The sequence below is a fragment of the Balearica regulorum genome, chromosome 13 (genome assembly GCF_011004875.1).
Source record: "Balearica regulorum gibbericeps isolate bBalReg1 chromosome 13, bBalReg1.pri, whole genome shotgun sequence".
NCBI lineage: Eukaryota > Metazoa > Chordata > Aves > Gruiformes > Gruidae > Balearica > Balearica regulorum.
This window is the reverse complement of record NC_046196.1, coordinates 21,780,472-21,802,293: the sequence shown is the minus strand read 5'-3', so window position 1 is coordinate 21,802,293 and position 21,822 is coordinate 21,780,472. Positions and strand designations below refer to the sequence as shown.

General features: G+C 46.7%; 1 protein-coding gene across 2 annotated transcripts in view; it reads left to right on the top strand.

Annotated features, from left to right (window-relative positions):
* The window catches only part of WDR59 (WD repeat domain 59), a 50,585-nt gene that overhangs the window by 11,564 nt on the left and 17,199 nt on the right, over positions 1-21,822 (top strand). For both annotated transcript variants that reach the window (XM_075766029.1, XM_075766030.1), the window contains exons 5-18: positions 536-616; positions 2,293-2,330; positions 4,318-4,406; positions 4,862-4,978; positions 5,952-6,029; positions 6,918-7,074; positions 8,782-8,861; positions 11,033-11,165; positions 14,175-14,299; positions 15,180-15,344; positions 16,159-16,254; positions 17,679-17,835; positions 19,120-19,189; positions 19,470-19,623. In XM_075766029.1, coding sequence (XP_075622144.1) covers positions 536-616; positions 2,293-2,330; positions 4,318-4,406; positions 4,862-4,978; positions 5,952-6,029; positions 6,918-7,074; positions 8,782-8,861; positions 11,033-11,165; positions 14,175-14,299; positions 15,180-15,344; positions 16,159-16,254; positions 17,679-17,835; positions 19,120-19,189; positions 19,470-19,623 — 1,540 coding nt within the window. The remainder of the gene's footprint in view (positions 1-535; positions 617-2,292; positions 2,331-4,317; positions 4,407-4,861; positions 4,979-5,951; positions 6,030-6,917; positions 7,075-8,781; positions 8,862-11,032; positions 11,166-14,174; positions 14,300-15,179; positions 15,345-16,158; positions 16,255-17,678; positions 17,836-19,119; positions 19,190-19,469; positions 19,624-21,822) is intronic.

Below are 21,822 nucleotides of genomic sequence, written 5' to 3'. Positions count from 1 at the left end.
AAGTTCACAGTGTGTTATGGTGGTGCAAGGGAAGATTTCTACCTCTCGTTCTAGGGGTGTATTGTAGTGCAGGGCTGGAAATGCAGGTGAAGGACTGTTTTTACTCCAGCTTCTGATTGTGGAAAGTAATCGCAGCCCTTGAAATGGCTGACTGGAGGCTCTTTGTGTCCCAGGTGCACCTGGTGAGCCCAACAGGAAGGCATCCCAGAATAAGGGGTTGATGCCAAGAACGCGTGGTGACTGGGAACTTGCTGAGGCAGTGTCCCTCTTCCTGTGGAAGAAAAAGCACGCACACAATAGCTGAAAAGTTCAGGGCTAGGAGGATGCTTCACTGGAATTTACTTAGAAGCATTTCATTGTTTCTTGGGATTTACTTAGAGAAATGATGAAGATACTGCTTTTTACTTAAAAAGTTTCAGTGTATGTCATGGAGCAGCCGTGAATTTGTTGGAGAAATGTACTGGGGGCTTGTGAGAAGTTGATGCAAACTGTGCATGCTTTTCTTTGCTGACTTACTATGATTTTGCATTTGCAGTGACTTGGACTGGGCGGTGTTTGAGCCAGACCTGCTGGTCACCAGTTCTGTTGACACGTACATCTACATCTGGGACATCAAGTAAGAATCCGTATGTTTCTGCACTGCAGGGAAATCATTGGATTCCTTTCCATAATTAGCAGCTTGCAGGGCAAAGCACGCACTGATGGAGCCCCATTTCACGATCGTGCAGCTCTTTTCCACTAAATTCAGTGATTGTTGCTGACTCTCCCTCAGTGTGAGAAGACTGGCAGTGATATTCAGGAACTTTTTCCTGTTCATGCCTTCCCTTGCTTCCTGGTGCTTTCTATCATGAGTAATTTCAGGGTAGCAGATCCTTCCAAACCCACCAGTATTAAAACCCCACGTTTTACACCTGAGAAGCATGGAACCGGCACTTGGGACTGCTGGGTTCTCTTGCTGGCTGTACAGCAACTCTTTATGACCCCTGGCAAGTCACTTTGTTCCTCTCTGCCTCCTTTCCTCAGTTATAATAGGAGGATAATTATATAACCCCACTGCACCAGGCTACCCTGAGGCTTGTTTAGCTCCTGTGCAGCGCTTAGATCCTTGGTTAAATGGTGCTTGAGAATGGCAATATATTATTAATGTGTAATTAAAAGACATGGAGAGACAATAACTGCTGGTTGTGTTTTTCTGTGATACTATCTTAGTGCCAAGCAAAAAATAGAGTTCTCTGAAGGTTGTTATCAGAAGCCCTGCTTTAACTCTATTGTGCCCTTCCATCATTTTGTGTCTGCGTGTATCACTTGACCAGAAATGCTTGCTTAGGCAGTCTTCACCTAGCTTCTGCATCCCACTTGTGCTGGTGAGGTCTCTGAGCTTGCCGGGGCAGCGAGGACCCGGGGCTGCTGGCCTCCAGCAAATGAACATCCTGCTGAAGCGGCTGTCTCTGCTGACGCCCTAAGGAGGTAGCCCTGCGGTAAGGGTAGCTAGAAATTCTCTGCCTAATTTTTCTTACAAAATAACTTTTTGTTTAAGTGAAAATTCTTGGAGAAAATTCCAGAAAATGTTCTGCTTTTCAGCAAACACAAAAAACTGAAGACAATATTCCTTATTTTCACTGGCATTTTTCATGAAAGGGCAGGTGAATTCCTGAGGAACAAGGTCAAAGAGTGAATTATTGCTTTGATCCGTGTCCGGGCTGCTAGGAATTGTCATGGTGCTGCACTGGCTTCTACCACAGCAGAATTTGGTCTGTAGAGTCTGCACACAGCTGAGATTATTTCCTACTGATTTTGTTGTTATATGCAAGACATGAAGTCTTTGCTCCGAAGTTGCTGCTCCATCTGCCTTGAATCAGGGTCTGCAAAGGCTTGACAAACACATCAGTGACTTTTGTTGAGTTTTTCCACAGCTCTTTCTTTTAATCCTCCTGGGAAAGGTTGTTTTGTTGCTTCCTGCAGCAAGACTTTGTGAGCCCAGTGTTTCCTTGCCTGCCCAGTTGCAACATGCCAGACTTTGCACGTGTTTCTCCTCCCCCTAGTCCCCTCCAACTCCATCCTATATCCTACACTTGCTGCTGTATGTGGTGGCAAGCCACAATGGCTGTTGTCCTCCAGCTGGTCACCTCTTTCTTTGTTCCATTTAACATGGTGTATTTTGGTAAGCAGAAGGCACATTAGCTCCCAAGAATCAGCAATAAAATTAGTCCTGGAATAGCAAGGAGCTCACTGGGGAGGCTGGACCTGCTGGGCTATGCTGTGAGTGCTCACATTAGCCATGTTGTGTTTCAGAGACACCAGGAAGCCTACGGTCTCACTCTCTGCGGTTGGTAAGTATGGCATCTGTGTGTGATATAGGCTATAATACCTACATTTAGTGTTGTACGCCGCTGCTGTTGTTCTTCCCTCCCTTCATGCTCCGTGGCTGAACGTGGCAGTGTACAGAAGTGCCACCACGTGTGATTGTCCCATGTAGTAGCAGCCTGAGAGGCTCCAGTTCACAACTCCTTTTAGAGGAGCAGAATTCAGAAGGGATTTGGAGCCCTTGGAGGTTCCCAGGCATGGAGGGCAGAGGTTGTGCTTGGACTGGCTGTCGTAAAAGTGGTGGACAGTCGTCACGTGGCATTTATCTCCTCTAGACATGAGTATCTTCTTCCCTGCTTAACCACCCTGCTGCACTGCTTGTCCTCTGTTGCTTGCTTGCAGTTTCTCTGTGTCCTTTTACGTTTGATGGAATCAGCTGAGAAATTAAATCGTACCCAAGGCAGTGGTGTTGAGTGCTGACTGCTAGCCTGCCCCCTTCCTTACTGAGGGGCTGGGCCCGTTAACTGGCTGTGTCTGCTTCCCTGGGGCACCCTCAACACGCAGGCGGCTGCAGCGGTGACACGAAGGTGCTCTCTTTGGGCTGCATTTGCTCTGGAAAGGCACTGGTCGTGGCTGTTGGCAGTGTGACTGTCCAGCCTCCTGTAATACCACCTGCTGGCAGGTGCCGCGTGTCAGTCCTCACCGGCTGCATGTTGGAACTGGGCAAAGTACAGATGACGAGCAAAACATCCTTTTCCTGAGTTACTGTCCCCAGTATTACAGCAATCCTTGCAACACATATCTCTTATGCTCTGCTGCTTAGATCTCCTTAGGCTGCACATCTGCAGTGGCTCCCCCTTCCCTCCCAGCCAGCAAACCTCTCTGTCACAGCAATGCAAACACCTTACTGAATCAGAGAGAAGCAGCTTTTGGTTCTGGTGCCTAGGCGGAGGTTTCATGGGTCACCTGAGCCAGCCTAGCAGTTCGCTCCCCAGAAAGCTTCCTTCCTCCCTTGCCTCATTCTGTTTAGTGCTGGTCCAGATGTTTGTGTACCCTTCAGTGAGTGGGTCAAATCAATCAACAGGCAGCCTGTTCGCAGCTTTTTTGCCCCTGGACTAGCTTTTTGCCAGGTTGTCAGGATGAATCTGCTCACCATACAGCAGGAGGTGGGTAGTGAAGGTGGGGCATCGCAGCAGGCTGAGATCCATTGAGCTTTCTCATGGACCTCACCTTTCTGATAGCTTAAAATGTTTTGAAAATACTGGCAGAATAAGGATGAACAGAGCATACGTTTCTCTTACAATATCTGAACAATCCACATCAACTGAAGCTGTATTTTGCTTCTTATTAGAAACTACCAACCAACTTTTGATTTTAGGCCCTTGGCTGAGTCTCTGGTGATACATAATCATATCTGGATCGTCATCCAGTTTCTTTACGATGCCATCGATGTCTTTAACTTCTGTGGTATATTTTGACAGTTGGTTCTTCTGATCCAGCCAGTGAGTCCACCTGCACTGCAGCCTTCTCCTGCACCTCTGTTTTAATAATATATCAATAACACCGTTTCCCTGTATAGCATCAGATAGTATAGAGGGTGCTGGGGAGACAAGTGACTCAATCCTTGAGCACCTGGAATTAGTTTGAATGAAAACAGAAGGGATTTGGGAGGGGCGTGATGAACCTGCAGATCTTGTCTGGAGGAAGTTGCTCCATCTGAGCTGTGGACCTGAGTATTTTAATCAGGTGCAACCCTTGGCTAGGAATTGTGATGAAGATCTCTAAGCACACAACTGGAACGCTCTTGCTTTGAGGTCTTCAGGACACAAACGCTAAGCTGAGGAATCAGGAGTTAGTGATTTTTCATGCCATCCTTCATGCTGGCTTCTGAGATATCTTTCCTCTGAACTGCTGTTCCTGTGCTAAGAGCAGCAGCTCAAAGCCCAGGTCAAGGATTTACTGTGCCATTTACTTTTTAACTGCTTGGTTTGACCTGCTCTGTTTGTGCTACAGCTGGAGCTTCCCAGGTCAAATGGAACAAGAAAAATGCCAACTGTTTAGCAACAAGCCACGATGGGGATGTCCGAATATGGGACAAAAGGGTGAGTTGAGGGTCCCTTGAACAGCCTGTGCGTATTCCCACCTACCCAATACAGACATCCCTCTGGTCACAGTTAAATACTGAGAAAAATGTCCTACTTTATCCCAGATCTCTCTTGTGGATCGATTTAAACTAGAGAGAATTGGGAGCTCACGAGCCTGAAGAGAGCATGTAGATAGCCTCCTTCCCCAGAAATTGTGCCCGTTAACATTTTAATCTCAAGAGTACCTAACTGTTTTACTGAGTGTAAAGCATGGTTTAGGGCTACACTTGGTGACTGGAATTTGCCACAGTTCACAGGACCTTTCCTTCAACTACTTTTGCTGAGCTATTTCCCTTTCCCCAGCAGGAGGGTGTTCAACCTCTTGCCCTTGTTAAAGCATCTCTTTTTATGACAAAGAACTAGACCAAATTTTAGGAGTCGGGTGCTGAGAAGGAACATGTCTCTCCTTGCAGAAACCCAGCACTGCAGTAGAGTACTTGGCAGCTCATCTCTCTAAAATCCACGGTCTGGATTGGCATCCTGACAACGAGTATACGCTGGCCACTTCCAGCCAGGACAACTCTGTGAGGGTAAGTCTTGCTTCTGGGACTCCTGCTTGGGAGACGTCAGGATGGTGGAGCAGATCCCCTTCTACTACTGCCGAAGTCTTGTGGAGTGCTTGCCATTGGCAAGATTTGGATCCTTATTTTTTTGTTTCTGGCAGCCTGTGTGTGTTGAGCCAGGGGTGCGCTTACAGAACAGGCAGAGAAGTCGTTGCAGGATGGGTGCCCATATGTTTGCCACGTATCTGTGGTGGTTTGGGCAATACGGAAGCAGAAAACAACCGCCTCTGCCTATTGCTTGCCAGAAGGGAGCTGGCCACAGATGCCAGAAGAGCCTTCTCCCCAAAATGCAGTGTTGCCAGCCTCAAGCTAATTACAGCAACGTGGGGGGAGACATACTCCAGCCCATGGGGTTCCCAAACTCATGTTGAATTGGGTTATCAATAAGAGACAGCCTGGAAGTGTTGCTGTGCAGGGCCCTTTACTTGAGGCGAAATAGTGTGCTTTGTGTGCCAGCCAAATGGAGTTCATTCACATTTAGCTAAGCTCTGAGGCAAATGCAGTTGATGTGTATTCTAGCAAAGCAAAAGGTTAGATTCTTCATTACAAAATTAGCAGTAACAGCAGGGTGGGCCTGCCTCCAGTCTGGACTGGCACATTGGCTGGGAGCCTGCAGGGTACCTTGTAGCTCTGAAAGTCCAAGCAGGCTGCCTGTCTCCCTGCTCTAATTACTCAAGCTATGATCACTGTGAATATGACCCCAAGTCACTCGTTGTCTAAGGGATCCTGCCAGATGCCGATAGCTTGATATTTATCCTTTGGGGCCATCTCTGTTGTTAATGACTGGGATTACTAATGATGCTGTGGGCACCCTGGCATGTTTTTAGCTCTGTTATATCTGCAAGCCACGTGGAAAACTGCAGCCTGAAAGTATAGCTAGCTAACTCCTGCCTTTGCTTGTCTTTTTGTTTGGTGTGGTTTTTGTTTGTTTCTTTTGAAGTTCTGGGATTACCGTCAGCCTCGGAAATACCTCAATATCCTTCCCTGCCAGGTTCCCGTCTGGAAGGCAAGATATACGGTGAGTGAGAAACTCCCACCAGCCCCACTGGTGCTGTGAGAGCAAATGCACAAAAGGACATTAAATAAAGAAGAACTGGTGAAGGGCTTCTTTGGTGTCGTCCTCCTGGGGGGGTGAAACCCCAGGTGTAGGTGGTGGGAGCAGGGGCTCAGAAAGTGGCTGCTGCTCTCGCTGTCCTGTTTTTCCACTCAGCTCCAGTATTGGTAACTGTTGCACAGAGCAATGCAGCGGTCTGCTGCCCTCTCTGAGTGCTTCCTCTGCTCCCAAGGTTTCCAAGTTTGCCACAGTGGGCTCTTAGAGCATATCAAATCCTAGAACTGTTGCCTTTTATAGAGCAAGCACCCGGCCATGTGAAGCTAACATCAGTCATATCCGTTCTCTTCCCCAGACATCTGGATGTGGCCTGGAGCCAGTGCTGTGCCTTGAATTTTTGATCCCTGTCTCCATCCCCACAGTGGAGGGTGTGGGTCTGGGTTCCCGTGTTCCTCTGAGTGTCATGACCCTGAGCAGCTGCTGGGGCTCAGTCCCCCAGGTCACAGTTTTTGCAGTTCCAGGCAAATTGCAGTAAGGATCCCATGTGAAAAGTCAATGGTGAAATCCCTCCAGCCTTACAGCTGAAAAGTGAGGAAGCAGTGGAAAGAAATGATTAATCATAAGTGAGCTGCATTGAATATCTTGATGTACTGCATCTTATCCCTTGTAAGACAGTGTTTTTGCATGGCAATTGCATTGGGACCCTCCCAGTTTTAGGCCTGGTTCTGTTTTGTGCTGAGCTCCTTTAAAACCCACGCATTTTTGTGGTGGGAAAAGGGAAACATTAGAGTATGATAACAGCAGCATGGGAACATAACTCCCCAAGGCTAACTGGAAGGGTGTTTCTCTCTCAAGCCTTTCAGCAATGGGCTGGTGACAGTGATGGTCCCCCAACTCCGTCGGGAGAACAGTCTCCTCCTCTGGAATGTCTTTGACTTGAACACGCCCGTCCACACTTTTGTGGGACATGATGATGTGGTGCTGGAGTTTCAGTGGAGGAAGCAGAAAGAAGGTGAGTTCAGGGCTGGGTGTGCTCTCTCCCCTGCGCTGCGGCCGTTGGCTGTCGGGGTGCAGAGGCCTGGCTCATGGCTGCGATGCTTGTGCTAGCGACATTTGACTCTTGCCTTTCCTTGGAGTAGCTCCTATCCACTTTCCTCCCTGCCCCGCCTCAAGCTACAGCTGTTTTGTACTTGTTTTATGGCAGTGCCCACAGAAGCATTGCCCTGTTGTTTCCATGCTAACAAAGCAAATCTACCAAATACTGAGTGGGTCAGCGGTGACTCTAATTGCTTCCGCTCTCCTGTGAGTCTATTTTTAAATGGATCTTTCAGAATAAATCGTGCGAACTATTAGATGGGTGCAGGAGTGCAGGCACCCTCCCCCTGCTCAGAGCTGCAGGCTAACCAGTTAACCCCTTGCATCGCTGCCTGGATCAGCGACCTCCAGCATATCACAAACCCAGCAAACCCACCTTATCTGTGTGCTGGCAAAGGCAGGGGAGGAAGAGCGTGGGATAGAGAGGCTGCTGTCAGAGTTCAGTCTTGACTAAATTTTCCAGCAGCTAAATATAGGAGATTCCTTGTTAGAGGTTGGATAACCACACAGAGCGGAGCTTTGTTTCCAGCACTTCAGCTGCCATCGACAGAACGAGCACGTCTGGCTTTGGTGTCACTTGTGGTACTGCTTTGCAGTGCTGTGTAAAAGTTCTGGTCCAGCCCTCTGACACCAGCTGCCGGGGCAATTCAGTTAAGTCACCTTTCTCTCTATACCTTGCTTCTCCTCTTTCAAAAAGAGGAAAGTGATACAGAACCATCTTAAGATCTGGAGGCACAATCTAAGACAGCATGTGTATGAACATTCAAGCAGTCTTGAACCACAAGACAAGTTGTGTTGTCTTAGCTGAGTTAATATATTGTTCGAGGCTGGAAGTCATGCTCATCTCAAGCAACATATATCAATCATACAAGCATTCCAAGTCTGCTTCAATGCCGAGACAACCAAGATAGCACAGCAGACTCGGTGGAAGGAGATTTGTGCTGTATTTAGACAGCCCCCGTGCCTCAGCAGAGGGTCTAGGAAGCAGCTGTGCAGCAGCAAATTCCTAAAGGCAGCAGCTGTTTGACAAGGGAAACTTAAACTGTGTCACAGGCCCTAAACATGGGCATAAATAAGTCTGTGTACCTTTATCTGTTGACAGATAGCATGTGGCTAGCTGTATTTCATTACAACCTGAACTTGTCTTGGCATCGTCCAAGTATCAGAAGGAAAAAAGGGGAGGGCAGAACCAGCTTTTCTTTGCTTAGAAATATTTTAAATCATCTGCATCTAGAAACCGATATGATGAACTAAAAGATATTTTGATTTTACAGTTACTGTAAAAATAAATCCATTTTTGAACTATATTATTCTTCTGCTTAAATAAGTTGTATTAGAGCTTGTGAGTTCCTAGTTGGAAAACTCGAATCACATTCATTATACTTACTTTGTGCCTTTTGCTTGTAAATTATACCCGATGCAGAGGTGTGGTAACCATGGTGTAGGCAGGCATAAAGGCTCCTAGGTGAATTCAAAGCAGAAAAGGACTCACTCTGCCTTTTGGTTTTAGTGCCTTATCCATTGGGTCTCCCTCCTGGCTTGCTTGAATCTGTTTACACTAAACACAGGGCTGAGAGAGTTTCTGTTTTCAGCAGGGTCTAGAAGTTGTTTCTATCCTTTTTAGGTTCCAAAGACTACCAGCTGGTTACGTGGTCCCGTGATCAGACTCTGCGGATGTGGCGGATTGACTCTCAGCTGCAGAGGGTACGTAAACATTTTTTCTCTTGAACTGTCGGCAGTTTTCTTACAGGCTGGATTCACCTCCCTTTCCTCATGCTCCCAGTCACTCCTCTGATATCCTAGAGCTGCAGATGCAGCAGCCAGCTGCCGCTTCACTTTCCTCTTCGGCTCCAGCCCAGAAACATCCCCAAGGAGACCTGTGATGTCTCTGTGTCTGCGTCTCAAACACTTCTGTGGAAGGCCAAGGCTGCTTTGTTGTATAGCAGTAAGCATAGAAGTCGTTTGGGGAAGGTGGAGATCAGTTACTGCCTGCATTGCCTCTGAAGATGCCACCTCCATGCTGCGAGACTTGTATGACCCTTTCTTGGCATTTTAGGTAGCGGGTAAATGTAGGGATCCTGCCCTCCGCTTCCTCCCCTTGTTTCCATTGCCTCTAGCCTGGTGCAGGCAGCGTGAATCCTGTTGTTCTGCTGTCTGGCAGCAGTCACAAATTGCTGATGCAATTACTAGACCAGCCGTGCTGGGTCAGGCCGGAGGTTCATATGGCCACGATGGCCCGTATTGCCCTGTCTCATCTTCAGCTGTGGATGTCTTGGAAGAGGATAAGAACAAGGCAAGTAAGGAGTGATGTTTCTCTCAAATGTGCTCCCAGCCTGCTGCGGTTTGCAGCTTAGAGGCCCATTGAGTCTGGCATCTTTGTATTTGACAGAGCTTGATGAGTTTCACTTCTGTAGACTTGTTCTGTCTTTTCTTGGACCTGGGGAAATTTTTTGTCATCTTAAACATCTTATGAACAAGGAGTTTCATGGCTTTTCTGCATGTTGTGTGGAAAAACAGCTCCTTTCATTTGTTGATTTTGCAAACTGCTAGTCTCATTACATTGAAGATGAAATGAGGAGCCATCTTGTCTGTGCTACTCATGATTCTGTAGACCTCCATCATATCCCTCTTCAGCTGCCTCCTTTTTCAAGTCAAACGGTCTTGATTTACCTTATCCCTTGTACGAGAACTTTGATTGTCCTTTTGCCTTTCATGACCCTTTTTCAGTTCTTCTATATACTTTTTGGGATGGGGATCTGAACTTTGATCTTTCCAAAGAACTCCCAGTACTCATTTTTTAAATTGTTGGGCATAATTCCATGAAAACATCAGCTTACATCTACATCTTGTTCCCTCAGTCAGCTTGAACTTGCCAATTTTCCCCTGTATGCATTGCTTTATATTTATCTGAACTGAAGTGCATCTTTCGTTTTAATACGGTTACTCCTGTAACGTCCTTCGGTGATTGTTTGCAGTCAGCCACTCTTGTTACTACCCTGAATAACTCAGTGGCATCAGCAAACCTGGTCATGTCGCTATTCACCTCCTGTTCCAGGTTTTTAATGAATATGTTGAGAAGCATGTGTTCCCAGCACAGATCCTGCAGGACTCCTGCAGGTCTGTAACAAACCTTCTCTGTGAAAAATGACCCTTTACTCCTACCTGATATATTTGTGAATGTTTTACTACTTTCCTGTCTTTAAACCAATTGCTCATCTATGTCAGAGCCTTTACTTTTCCTCTGCTGGCTCCCACTCTTTTGTCATTGTCTTTGGATCAAATTATACACATGATGGCATGTTACTGGTGACCAATGCTGTAATTGGCTACATTGCACCCTTATCCTTTCTCCTCCCTGTGTTTCTTCCCTTCACCTTCCCTCTTTTCTTGTGCTGAACTTAAAATACAAGTTTTCATGGTCTCTTTTAGATACAGGATTTAGAACACTAGGGCCCCTAGTACGTACCTGGTTCTCTGGATCCTACTGAAGTGTAAATATCAAAAGCAGAAAGCGTGCAACGATTGTATCTGATCTAAAAAATGAAACCAGCTTTGACAAATTAATTGAAGGAATTAAAGTCATATCAGCTTTAGTTTTGATTGAACTAAAACCTCTGTTACTTAGACTAGCCAAGTCAATTAAGTGGCTTTGTAAGTGGCCAGGCTGCCTGAGGTGACAGAGCTGATGATGCTGGAAAGTGGAAGATCACCTGTCTGTGTCACAGAAACAATGCTGAGGTCTTAGTCGTGACTGTTGCGTGGACAGACCTACCTTGCAAATCCAGCTCCCGGGAGAAACGAGTTGTTTTTAGTGGTGGCTCTTTCCACAGCTTGGTTTCTGTTGTGCAGCGTGGGGTTGTGTTTGTTCTTTTCAGCTGTGCGCTAACGATATCCTGGATGGAGTCGAGGATCTCATCGATGGGATTTCTCATCTGCCAGAGCCGGACAAGACCCTTCACCCCCAGGACTCAGAGCCCCAGCATAACTCTGGACATGGGGATGAGGAAGGTGAGACAAGTGATGGGTCGTGGAGCTTCGAACACCAGCTGTCTTTATGTTGGGAAGAAGATGCATCTTGGCATAAAATAACAAACAAAGCACAAACTCGTGCTGTTTCAAAGGTTAATGGATCCTCCATCTGGGAGGAGGAAAAACACTAGAGGTTTCTTAGGATGATCCTCCCAAGTTTTTTCTCCTCTAACACAATGATTCTAGCTGTAAAAAGCAGCTCTTCCTTGTCACTAAAACATTTGATTGCATTCTCTTTAGGTGCTAGTTGTGGCTTGCTGCTAAAAATAAGGCAATCTGAAAGTTAAGTTCTGGCTCGTAACAAGGTAGACTAGTTTAAGCTGAAGAGGGGAGCGTATGGGTAAGGCACTCATGTGCAAGCTGCTTACATCACACCTTGGACCTAAACACTTCTGCTGGGGTCACTGTGTGAACTGATTTAACATGGAGATGTTTGCTGGTGTCTTCTCCATCCAGAAGTATGGAGAGAGCTCATGATTTTTTGTTCGTGTACCAATGAGAGGCAGCTGAAGGCTCCAACTTATGAGTACCAGATGGGTGGATGGGAATGGGTCAGAGGCTTTAACAGAAAGCATTGAGTTGGCTTTGCAGAAGAGAAGGCATACAAGGAAGGAATGCGAAGGAGGGTTCGTGTGGTTAAGGCTCTGGCCAGGTTAAGCATTCAGGGTGTGAGTGTTTGAAGAGTGTAAGTACCAGAATAAAGAGGTTGCAGCAGCTGAGACCTGTGGTGATGATGTGTGTGTGAAAAAGCTATCTAAAGAGATTTCTATCTCTAGTACTGAGGAAGAAGAATTGGGTGCTCCCATGCCTTTGTGTCAGCTTGAGTTTAAATTCACAGTTCCTCTCTGCGTTGTAGCAGGGTGCTACAATGGATCCCCATGTGAGGGGCTTGCAGGAAAGTGGTTTGATTCTCCCTTTGACTTGCCAGCAAACTGGGGAGAATGGGAGGAAGTGGTCGAATATCTGTCCTTTGAATAAAGGAGCCAACTGTGAGATCCCTTAGGGAAGACATCACTTCCTAACTCGAAGTTTTCTGCCCAGCAGATCCCAGTGAAGTTCCTCTCTGCCACCTGTCCTATGGGACAGCAGAACAAGTTTCTAAAAGTCGGCAGCACCTCTGTCTGCATGAGGGTTTTATAATATGATAGAAAAAGCCCCCTCACTGTGGGGAAGCACAGCCTTTCTTGCTCCAGCTGGGAGTATTAAGTGTTCTCGTTCTGGCTGCCTGACCTCTGTTTTTCCACTGGAGAGAGTTAACTCTTTCACTGTCCCTGATGAGGTCCCGTTCATACATCCTGTGTGGTTTCTGTGTGGGTCTGCCTTTGGTTCAGACTGTTAAGGTTTCCCTTGTGGCCAAAGGGAACAAAAATGGCTTTTCTGTAGCAGGGCAGATTTTGCTGCAAATACTGTGACTGCAGGATCAATGCACAAGCAAGTCCCTAGGTAGGAATTTCAGTTCCTTTTAGCCTTAAAAACTATTGTGGATGGTTGATGTTTCACCCTGGAGGTGGCTGCATTTCAACTGCAGACGAAGTCTCCGTTATATTAGTAAAGCACTTTGGGGGATCTTTGAAGAGAACAGTGCTCTGCAGATAAATCGGAAGGCCCACCAGCTGTGTCTTCAGTGTACAGCTCTCCTCACTGGCTGCTGTCTATAAAGGATCTTTTAGGAATCTAGACAAATATGTGGGCATTTGGGGATTAGAAACTAATTGGAAGGGAACGAGAGGAGAAGACAAAAGGAGGGTACTGCCTGTATTGGGAACCTCAGAGATGGCTTTTCAGTAAGCTATGTGGTATCTTGAGCTAGAAATAATTATCTTCCCTGAGAGCCACTGATCTTCTTTTAATCCCCTTTTCAGCTCCCTTTTGTGAAGTATATCTAAGCACTATAATAAAATCGCAAACAGGAATGAGCAGCTGAGTATCCTACCTATCCAAATTCAGCAACCCACTGGGCAGCAGTAAAACCAGATAAATTTGTCCCAGCAGCAAAGTCACTATCTTTTAGGCAAATGCCTGTAAACGGACAGCTTTTTGCATTTCTTGTCACTTATTTCTTTTGCTAGGAATAGTCTGTGGAATATGATAGTGCGAGCATGAGAGTGACAGCTGAATAATCGGGACTTCCCTTGTGTCCTTGAAGCCATCATCATAAAATGCATTTGGTCTTAGGAAGTGGTGCCACAGCAAAGCCCCCTTCAGAAGCAGCTGCCCCTGCCCTAATGGGGATACACAGCAAGAGTTGAGGCAAAAACCAGGCTCAACCACAGGCAGAGCCTTCTGGAACTCAGTCAAGTTTGCTATCTTAACCGTAATTCCTTGTGCCCTGCAGCACTTGCCTGGCTGTTTATTCTGGCCTTCAGGGGTTATTGTCCTCCTGAAAACTGTCCAATGGCAGTGGAACTGGACAGCTAGACCCAGCATTTAGATGATTCTTTAAAGACCATTAAAGCACTAGAGTGCTTTGCAACATTAAATGCTGCTACAAATGAATTAAGCCTCTCATAGGGCCAGAAATACCCTCTTCTCTCTCCCTGGAAGCATTCCCTGAAAGCCAAGAGTGGTGGGGTGTGAGTCCCAAAGACCAGAGCTCCTCCTGGAGACTGCCAGCAGTTCTTTCCCATTGAACCGAGAGGCTTGTGGCCTCAGGTTTGTGACTCTGGCAGTACTCTACAGGGAGGAGAAGGGCTCTTAAGTGAGTAGAGACAGATCATTTACAGTTGTACAGAGTACAGGCAGCTTCTGTAACCTTTTGGGAAGCCTGTGTGCAGACAGGTTTGGTTTTTTTGAAGAGCAGGGCTCAGAAGCCTGCCTCTGAACAACAGCTGAGACCCTCCAGCTCGCAGCTCTTTGCCAGGTAAAACTCATCCTCCGTGTGCCGGAAGAGCGGAGGAAAGCCCACTGTCTTGGCTGCCTCCTGGCATCGCGTGGTGAAAGTCTGTCTATTATAGCTCATCTCAACCTGTTCTCCATCTTTCCTGTCAGCCTTAAAAGAAGATTTCCTGAATGATCCTCTAGTGGGAAAGAAAACAGACCAGCTGGGGCTGCCTCAGACACTGCAGCAGGAGTTTTCACTGATCAACGTGCAGATCCGAAATGTCAATGTGGAGGTAGAGAGTTTCCTTTTTCTGGCTTGTTAGGAGGGAGGCTGACTGATCGGAGCTTTTTGAGGGGAACCTTTTTTGCTGCAGTGACTGCTGTCTGTAAACAAGGTTTATTTTGAGCCGTAGAGATCCTTTTGGCCAGAGGTAGTAGGAAAGAGGATAATCCCAGACACTGGGACCAAGGGAAGTATTTCAGCACAGTAACTACACTGGCCCTGGTCCCGAGAAGGCCGGGCAGTGTTTTCCTCTGCTTAGACTGCAGAGTGGGAAGTGACTTGTTCCACTACACGCAGCTGATCTCATTTCAACTGTTTCTGAACCTGATCTGCTGAGCCCTCCCTATCCTGCACTCTCTTCCTCGGTTTTGGCATCTGCCTTGCACACCAAACCCTCCTCTGCGTGTGGAAGCTTGCTGGAGGCACAGCACTGGACTGGAATGGGAGGCTTGAGGCAGTTGCCTGTCTCCTTTCCCCACCCCATGGTTTCACAGTTCGTGGCATCATCCTGATGTAGTTTTCTGAGACAGTGGTGTATGATCTTAGGTGGTGACTGTTACTGCTGTGCTGGGCCTGGAGCTCTCCACAGCCAGGTGAAGTGGGCTGGGGTGCAGTGGCTGTTGGGGGTAGAGCCTGATTCCTGATGCTACCTGGGATCGCTGCGGGCTCCAGACGCTGGGGTGTCGGACTGGCAGTCTGCTGGTGCGAGCTGAGTCCGTCTCCATCTGCCTGGGGTTTTTTGCTGTCACTGTGTTCGCTGCCCTTGAGAACAGCATGACTTCGTCTTATGGGTGTGCAGAGGAATCAGCCCCTCAGCATGAATTTAAGCCGCTATAAGTTTAAAGGTCCTTGGAGATCTAACTACAGAGCAATTGCTTTTCCTCACACAGATGGATGCAGTGAGTCGTAGCTGTACGGTGTCAGTGCACTGCGGCAGCCACCGAGTCAGGATGCTGGTGATGTTCCCTGTCCAGTATCCCAATAATGCTGCACCGTCCTTCCAGTTCATCAACCCGACCTCGATCACTGCCTCCATGAAGGCAAAGCTGCTGAAGGTGTGTGTGTGTATATATATATAAAAAAATGCCGGACACTTGATGTCTAGGTTACTGACAGAATAAAACATCTGACCTTGCTGGAGGCATACTGCAAATTAGTGTCTGATACATTGCAGAGCTCCTAGGGTGAGGTTTTTGTTGGCCTTGTAGCCCAGTATTTGCCTTTCTCCACTGGTGCTTTTTAAACGTGTGTTCTTCGCTGCTACTGTATTTCTGTGTGATGTGTATTGCCTGAGGATCCCTAACATCCTTCTCCTCGTGCAGTTTCCCCCAACCCTGTAACAGACAAAATGACCAGCTAAGCATCCAGCTGCAGCAGGATAATATTTTTTGAGCTGGGATGCTTCTTCCCGCTCTCATCCACAAACTGTTTTAAAAAGCGGGGCCTGCGTAAAAAGTCCCCTCATAATCCCAGACTAGGTCTTTTGATCATCTGGTGTAGGAATTCCTTTTGCTGATGAAATCCCTTCCCCAGCAGCAAGCAGACGGATCAATTTGGGTTCCTTCCTGAAAAAAAAAATTACTCAATTGGCCACAAACTGTTATGGAACATATAGGCTACAGTAGTATGGGAGCCCAAATCCTGGCTCAGCGTGCTGAATCTAGGTGAACCCTCAGTGCTCTGATCAAAGCTCACAGCCGTTCCTCAAAGCAGGCAGCACACGAGCGGGTCAGTGCAGCTCCGCTGGATATTATGGGATGTCTTTGGCCTCTCTGGATTCTGGCATTTTAGTTGTTCTGCAGACAAAAAAGGATGTGGGGAAGGGGTGGATGTAACCATGATTCAAGCTGCTTCTTGTATGTATTCCAGATATTGAAAGATACTTCTCTGCAGAAAGTGAAGCGGAACCAGAGCTGCCTGGAGCCCTGCCTGCGTCAGTTGGTCTCCTGGCTGGAGTCTGTTGTGGTATGGAGAACTGCGTGGGCTTTCTGCCCTAGTTTGTTGTCTTCTCCCACATCCCATACTTCTGACTCTGCAGTGAGAGTCCGTCCTCATTAGACGTGTAAATAGACCCCTGGGGCTGGCAGTTACATTTGTGTAAACAGTTCTGGTTAATGTTGAAGAAAACTGAGCAGATGATTAGATGTGTTTTGTTTCCGAAAATCAGACCCTGAAGGTTTGCTGCGTTGGGGAACTCTGCATGCTCACTGATATTCAGGTTAGCAGGAGTGACTGGGGGTCTGTCTGAGCATCTTGGTGGTGCGTGGTAGCTTCCCAGCTCAGAGTATGTCTCACTGAGTGCCAGGGCATGGTTATCATCTGTGAGAGAAGATAAGAGGCCTCAGGGAGCTGATGGATTCGTTCTTCTCTGAAAGGCAGTGGCAGATGTCTTTACCTCCTCAGTTCTAGTCAAAGATCCTGCTAGTCCTATTCTAGGGTCTTTGTTTTCCTCCCTTAAAAAAAAAAAAAAAAGCTGTGAAAGTCTGTTTTTTTCTGAAGTCTTGTGCTGAGGTTTTGTAGGGATGATACTGCAGATGAATTCAAGTCACACTCTGCCCTTAGCTGAGAGATCTGTGATACCTACTCGGCATCCCAGTGTCAGGTATTTAGGTCTGTGTGTGGGTGAAGTGTACCAGAGTGGGTGTTTTTAGCATTCAGGAAAAGATTGGAGAGTGTCCTCAGGTTTCTTTTCCAAGGGGTTTTGTTTGTTTATCGCAAACGAAGGGATTTTTTTTAAATTTTTTTTTTACATGGAAAGGCTTAATTCTGTTTGGTTTCAGCAGTAATGTTTAAGAGTGGGAACTTTCTCCATTGTATGGAAATGTGATGACTCAAGTCAGGCGCTGCTGCCTTTAAAGAATTCCTTTAGACCCAAGCTGTAGTACTCTCTATCCAAATAGAGAGTGCCAAAATTCCTATGGATAGGCCTGAGGTCCCCCAGTATTTCACACCACCTGCCTTCCTCACCTGCATTTGACCCCCTCTAGTTCTGTGGCATTCCTATTTAAGGAGTCTTTGTCTCACTTGCATCATTGAAGTATCAGGTTTAGCTCAGCTCCCAGTCTTGAGAGTCATATCCAGAGTCCGAAGGTCAGATTTTCTATATAGTTTCCCACTGTTTCACCCCAAGTCAAGTTCTGCATTTCAACACAGCTGTGGTGGGAGAGAACTCTCTGGACAAGCAGCCAGAGAAGCCCTTTCCTCAAAGGTAAATGTGCTTGCAAGTGCCTTTTGCAGCCAGAGCAGTAACCGTGCTCTGTGCTTGATCTGCTCTGGCTCAAAGGACAAGCACCTTCTGTGAGGCTACTCGGTGCTGCGATGTCCAGTGCTCCAGCTGGGTTTCCTTCCTGTGGCAGCAGGAGTGTGACCTTGGGTAACTTCTGTTTCAGAACCAAGAGGACAGCACGTCCAGCAATCCCTACGCTTTGTCAAACTCCGTAACACCCCCCTTGCCCACGTTTGCCCGGGTCTCCAATGCCTATGGTTCCTACCAGGACTCTAACATCCCATTTCCGCGGACCTCTGGAGCCAGGTTCTGTGGTGCAGGTCAGCCCCATCGCTGATACGTTACAACAGCTACCCAGGGAACGGTCCTCTTAAGTGTCTTGGGGAACGCTTGCCAAGGCTTTGGTCACTGCTGTGCAATGAGTAAGAAATGGTATTAAAGTAGCAATGTTGTGATAAATTTATAGATAATGAGACTAGTTAGCAACTGTTTGCAGTTGGTGTTGCATGCGGGGTTTTAGGCATTGGAAATCCAGGACTAGTTGAAGAAGTGGCCTTTGGCTTGTGACATGCCAGAGGCATTGTCAGACCTCTCTGTCACAGAAGACTGGGAATAGCTGTTTTTCTTGCCTAGTTCTCTCCTACCAGCATCAAACTGCTGGACATGCTCTGATGCTCAGTCTTCACGAAATTCCTGTGATTTGGGGTTGAACTTATCCCTTGCTGAAGCTGTATTCTTGTTACTAATCACTCATTTCTCATTCTGCACCCTTGCTGCTGTCCAAAATAGATTTTCAAGGTCACTGGGAAACTTCTCCTAGATGGGACATGGGGTACAATCACATCCAGGTTTCCAGGAGAGTGTACAGTGCAAAGATCATCCTTAAAGAACAGGTTAAGGTCTGAGGAAGAGCTGTTAAGTTTCACTGAGCTGTTTCAGATGCAGGCGTGCCTCCTCCGGACCTGACTGCATCCCAATTTGAGCACATTTTGAAAGCTGCTTTTCATACAGGCCTCACCGAATTCCTAGAAAAAGTGAAACGGTAGTATTGCATGGAATAGGCTCAGTGAAACCTGCTAAGTACTGAAACTCTTGCAAGAGTGGGTGGCTGAAGACACTTGAGATGCTGTAACAAATGGGGTAAGGCTTGTGAGAGAGTGCTTTGGAGTTGGCTTCAGATGGCTGGGGTTATCCTTTTGAAGAGGAGAGTTGTACAAGCTGCAATGGCTTCTCTGTGTAGCCCAACATCACCTTGCTTGCCTCTGGAGTATCAGTGCTTGACAAGCTCTGGTGAAGAGTTAAAACATGAGTGTGTATTTGCTTATTTTCTTTTATTGACTTTGCTCTGATATCTGTAAGCCACTTGAGATGGTGCTTTTAAGACAACCATCTCAACACAACATGCTTTTGAATGGGTTTGCAGGGAGTGGATTTGGGTTGAGGAAATGTGGTTGTCTACTTGTAGCTTAAAAGCGCTCACGGTAGTGGATAGGCACCCAGGCCCTTGACTGATACCTTAAATAACCAGGTTTTCCTGTGTAAACCACCCCTGGGTAATCTGCTCCTCGTTGTTGTGATCTTTATGCCGTGTCCTGTCTCTTCAGGGTACCTGGTGTATTTCACGAGACCCATGACCATGCACCGTGCGGTGTCCCCAACGGAGCCCACGCCCAGGTGAGGACCCCCTGCCTCGCTTTTGAGGTGTGCCGCTGTAATGGGTGAATATCAGATCCTACACTGGAGCTACTGGCCCTGAAAGTACTGACCTCTAGTGTTAGCTGTGCCCTCAACACAAAGCTGCTGGTCCCTTATATCACTGGCCTTCAGCAGAGACCCCTTCCTTCAACACAACTGAAACTTTGCTAGCAGCTTGGGTTAGCGGAGATGTCGCTGTGAGCCTCCAGGGCAATTTGATGGGTGTAAGCTCCCTAAAAGTGTATTCTCTTGTTTCTAGGTCCCTGTCAGCTTTATCAGCGTACCATAGCGGCCTCATTACTCCAATGAAGATCCGCACAGAGACTCCAGGCAATCTGCGTTTGTACAGTGGGAGTCCGACGCGCAGCGAGAAGGAGCAGGTCTCCATTAGCTCCTTCTACTACAAAGAGAGGGTAAGTACCAGACCACAAAGCCTTTCCTAACACTTTAGCCTTTGTGATCTGTATTCCTTTCGTATAGCTGTGATCATTGCTAGCAACAGAAACTTCATATTCCTCTCAAAGAAGGCATCTTTTTACAGGCAGCTCTGTAAAAATGTCAAATGGATTTATCTCCTATTAGTAACTTCTTTACTGATCCTGTCTAGCATTTGACCTGCTTATTTTGATATCTCTCTACACAGACCATCACACCTTCCTTCAGTGCATTACACTGTCTCCCTTTGCATTACATAGGGTTAAAATCTCACACTTAAGAAGCTGTAGTCTCCAGATAAGTACACGTAGGCAGCTCTGCTTTTCTCTGCACTCCCTGATGTATAGAACTGCAAAGGGTTGTGGCTCTGTGCAGCTTACTGACAACCTCTCCAGCATTGTGGGTTATATTTGGGTTATTTCTATTACAGGTATCTCTTTCAGGGATATGTGCCCCTTTGGATTTATTTTTAAACAAAAATAATTCCTACATGATTCTCCAAAGATCTTCTCCGCTTCTTTTTAAACAAAAATCATTCTTACGTGATTCTCCACGTACTTCTGGTTTAGGTGTAGGTCTTGCTGTCATTGCTGTTTATAAGCAAGGCTTTAGGGGAGAGTGGAGTCGTTTTCTTCCGGGACACAGTGGGTGAGGAAGACCTGTTGGTAATTGTAATGTGGCCGTAAGGTAGTTCTGAAGCAGCTGAGGGCCTGATGTGTCCGGAGCAGATGCTGTGGGAATAATCAACTGTGCAGCTTGCTCCAAAGCAAACTCTCTGTGCTTCAGCAGGGGGTGAAGTGGCTTGCAAAAATATGGTAAGCTTCTACCGAGAGCCTTGAGAATTCAGGGCATTCAAATAGTTTGCCCACTGTCCGAGCCTTGAGCTCTCATCCTTCCTGGGCACTGAAAGAGGTCTTCATTTTCCAGCAGCCCTGGACGTGACAGCTGACCCCTCTGGGACTGTCCCCCACTTATGTGATGCAAGTTACTCCTACCAGCTGTGGGGCGAGCCTCTCTCCCCATTGCGAGCTTTGCTTCCATACAGACCCCAGAAAAGAGTCTTGGAGTCCCCATTCTGTTTGGTTTGTTGTTTTTTTTTTTTTTCCCCCACACTCAAACTTCTTTTTGATATGAAGAGAAAATGGTGCTGCCTGGTACAAGAATTACAAGCTGTTCTAGTCTTTGCAGGAGAGTTTATTTAAAGAGCTACCTCTGTCCTCTGCAGCGTGCTTGTCTCTGACACGCAGCTCTCTAAGATGACAGACAAGGCTAAAAATAACATGTGGAAGCAGCTTGGTGCAATTTCATGTGACCTGCCTCCCCAGCCCTTGTATTGATGGCGACAAGATTTTTGTCAGGGGGAGGAAAAGTCGAGAGGACAAAGCACGTGTGTAGCCATGTCTGCTGAAAGCCAGAGAAAATTCCTGTGTTCCCCTTCCCCCTGCCAAGCTATCTCCTCACGTGCTGGGTTGGAAGAAATGTAAGGGCCCTGGCAGGGAGCTAGCTCAAATGTTCTTGCAGATGAAATAGTTTTTAAAAAAACCCTGTATTTCCCATCAGCAAAGGTTTTCTGATTTTTCAGGAGTTGATGTCATGGCCTTTGTTGGATCAATGCTACCTATTTTTATGTCATTTCATTGCAAGGATTTTTAAAAAACCCAGACTCTGAGTCTTGTTAGCTCCTTGCTCTGAAGCTTGGGGTTTATATTTGCATTAGATAAAAATTAAAATTTTGTGTGTTAAACTCTCATGTTCTATAATTTTAGCTCCACAACTGAATTTGTCAGATATCACCAGGTATTTAAATCCCATGTAGCAGCGACTGGCATCGCTACCATTAGCAAACAAATGGAATTTGTCTGTTGCTAGACAGGAAATATGTCATGTTCCCATAAAGGCAAGGGAGCTGCTGAACCCAGCAGAGATCTCCTTAGTAAACCAAAATGAAACTAAATCTGACACTGAGCCTTTCTGTGCTCATTTAAGTGTGTGTGTGTATATATATACACACACACATATATATATCTTTCTCACTTCTTATTCACACATGCACACTCCTCCTTTCTTCCTCGCTCTTTTTCACTCCTCAAAAAAACCCACTAAAGAATAGTAGTCAGCAGAAAGGAGAAGCAGTATCTGTTCTGTGGCAATGCCATCAGTGCTTCAAACCTGGATGT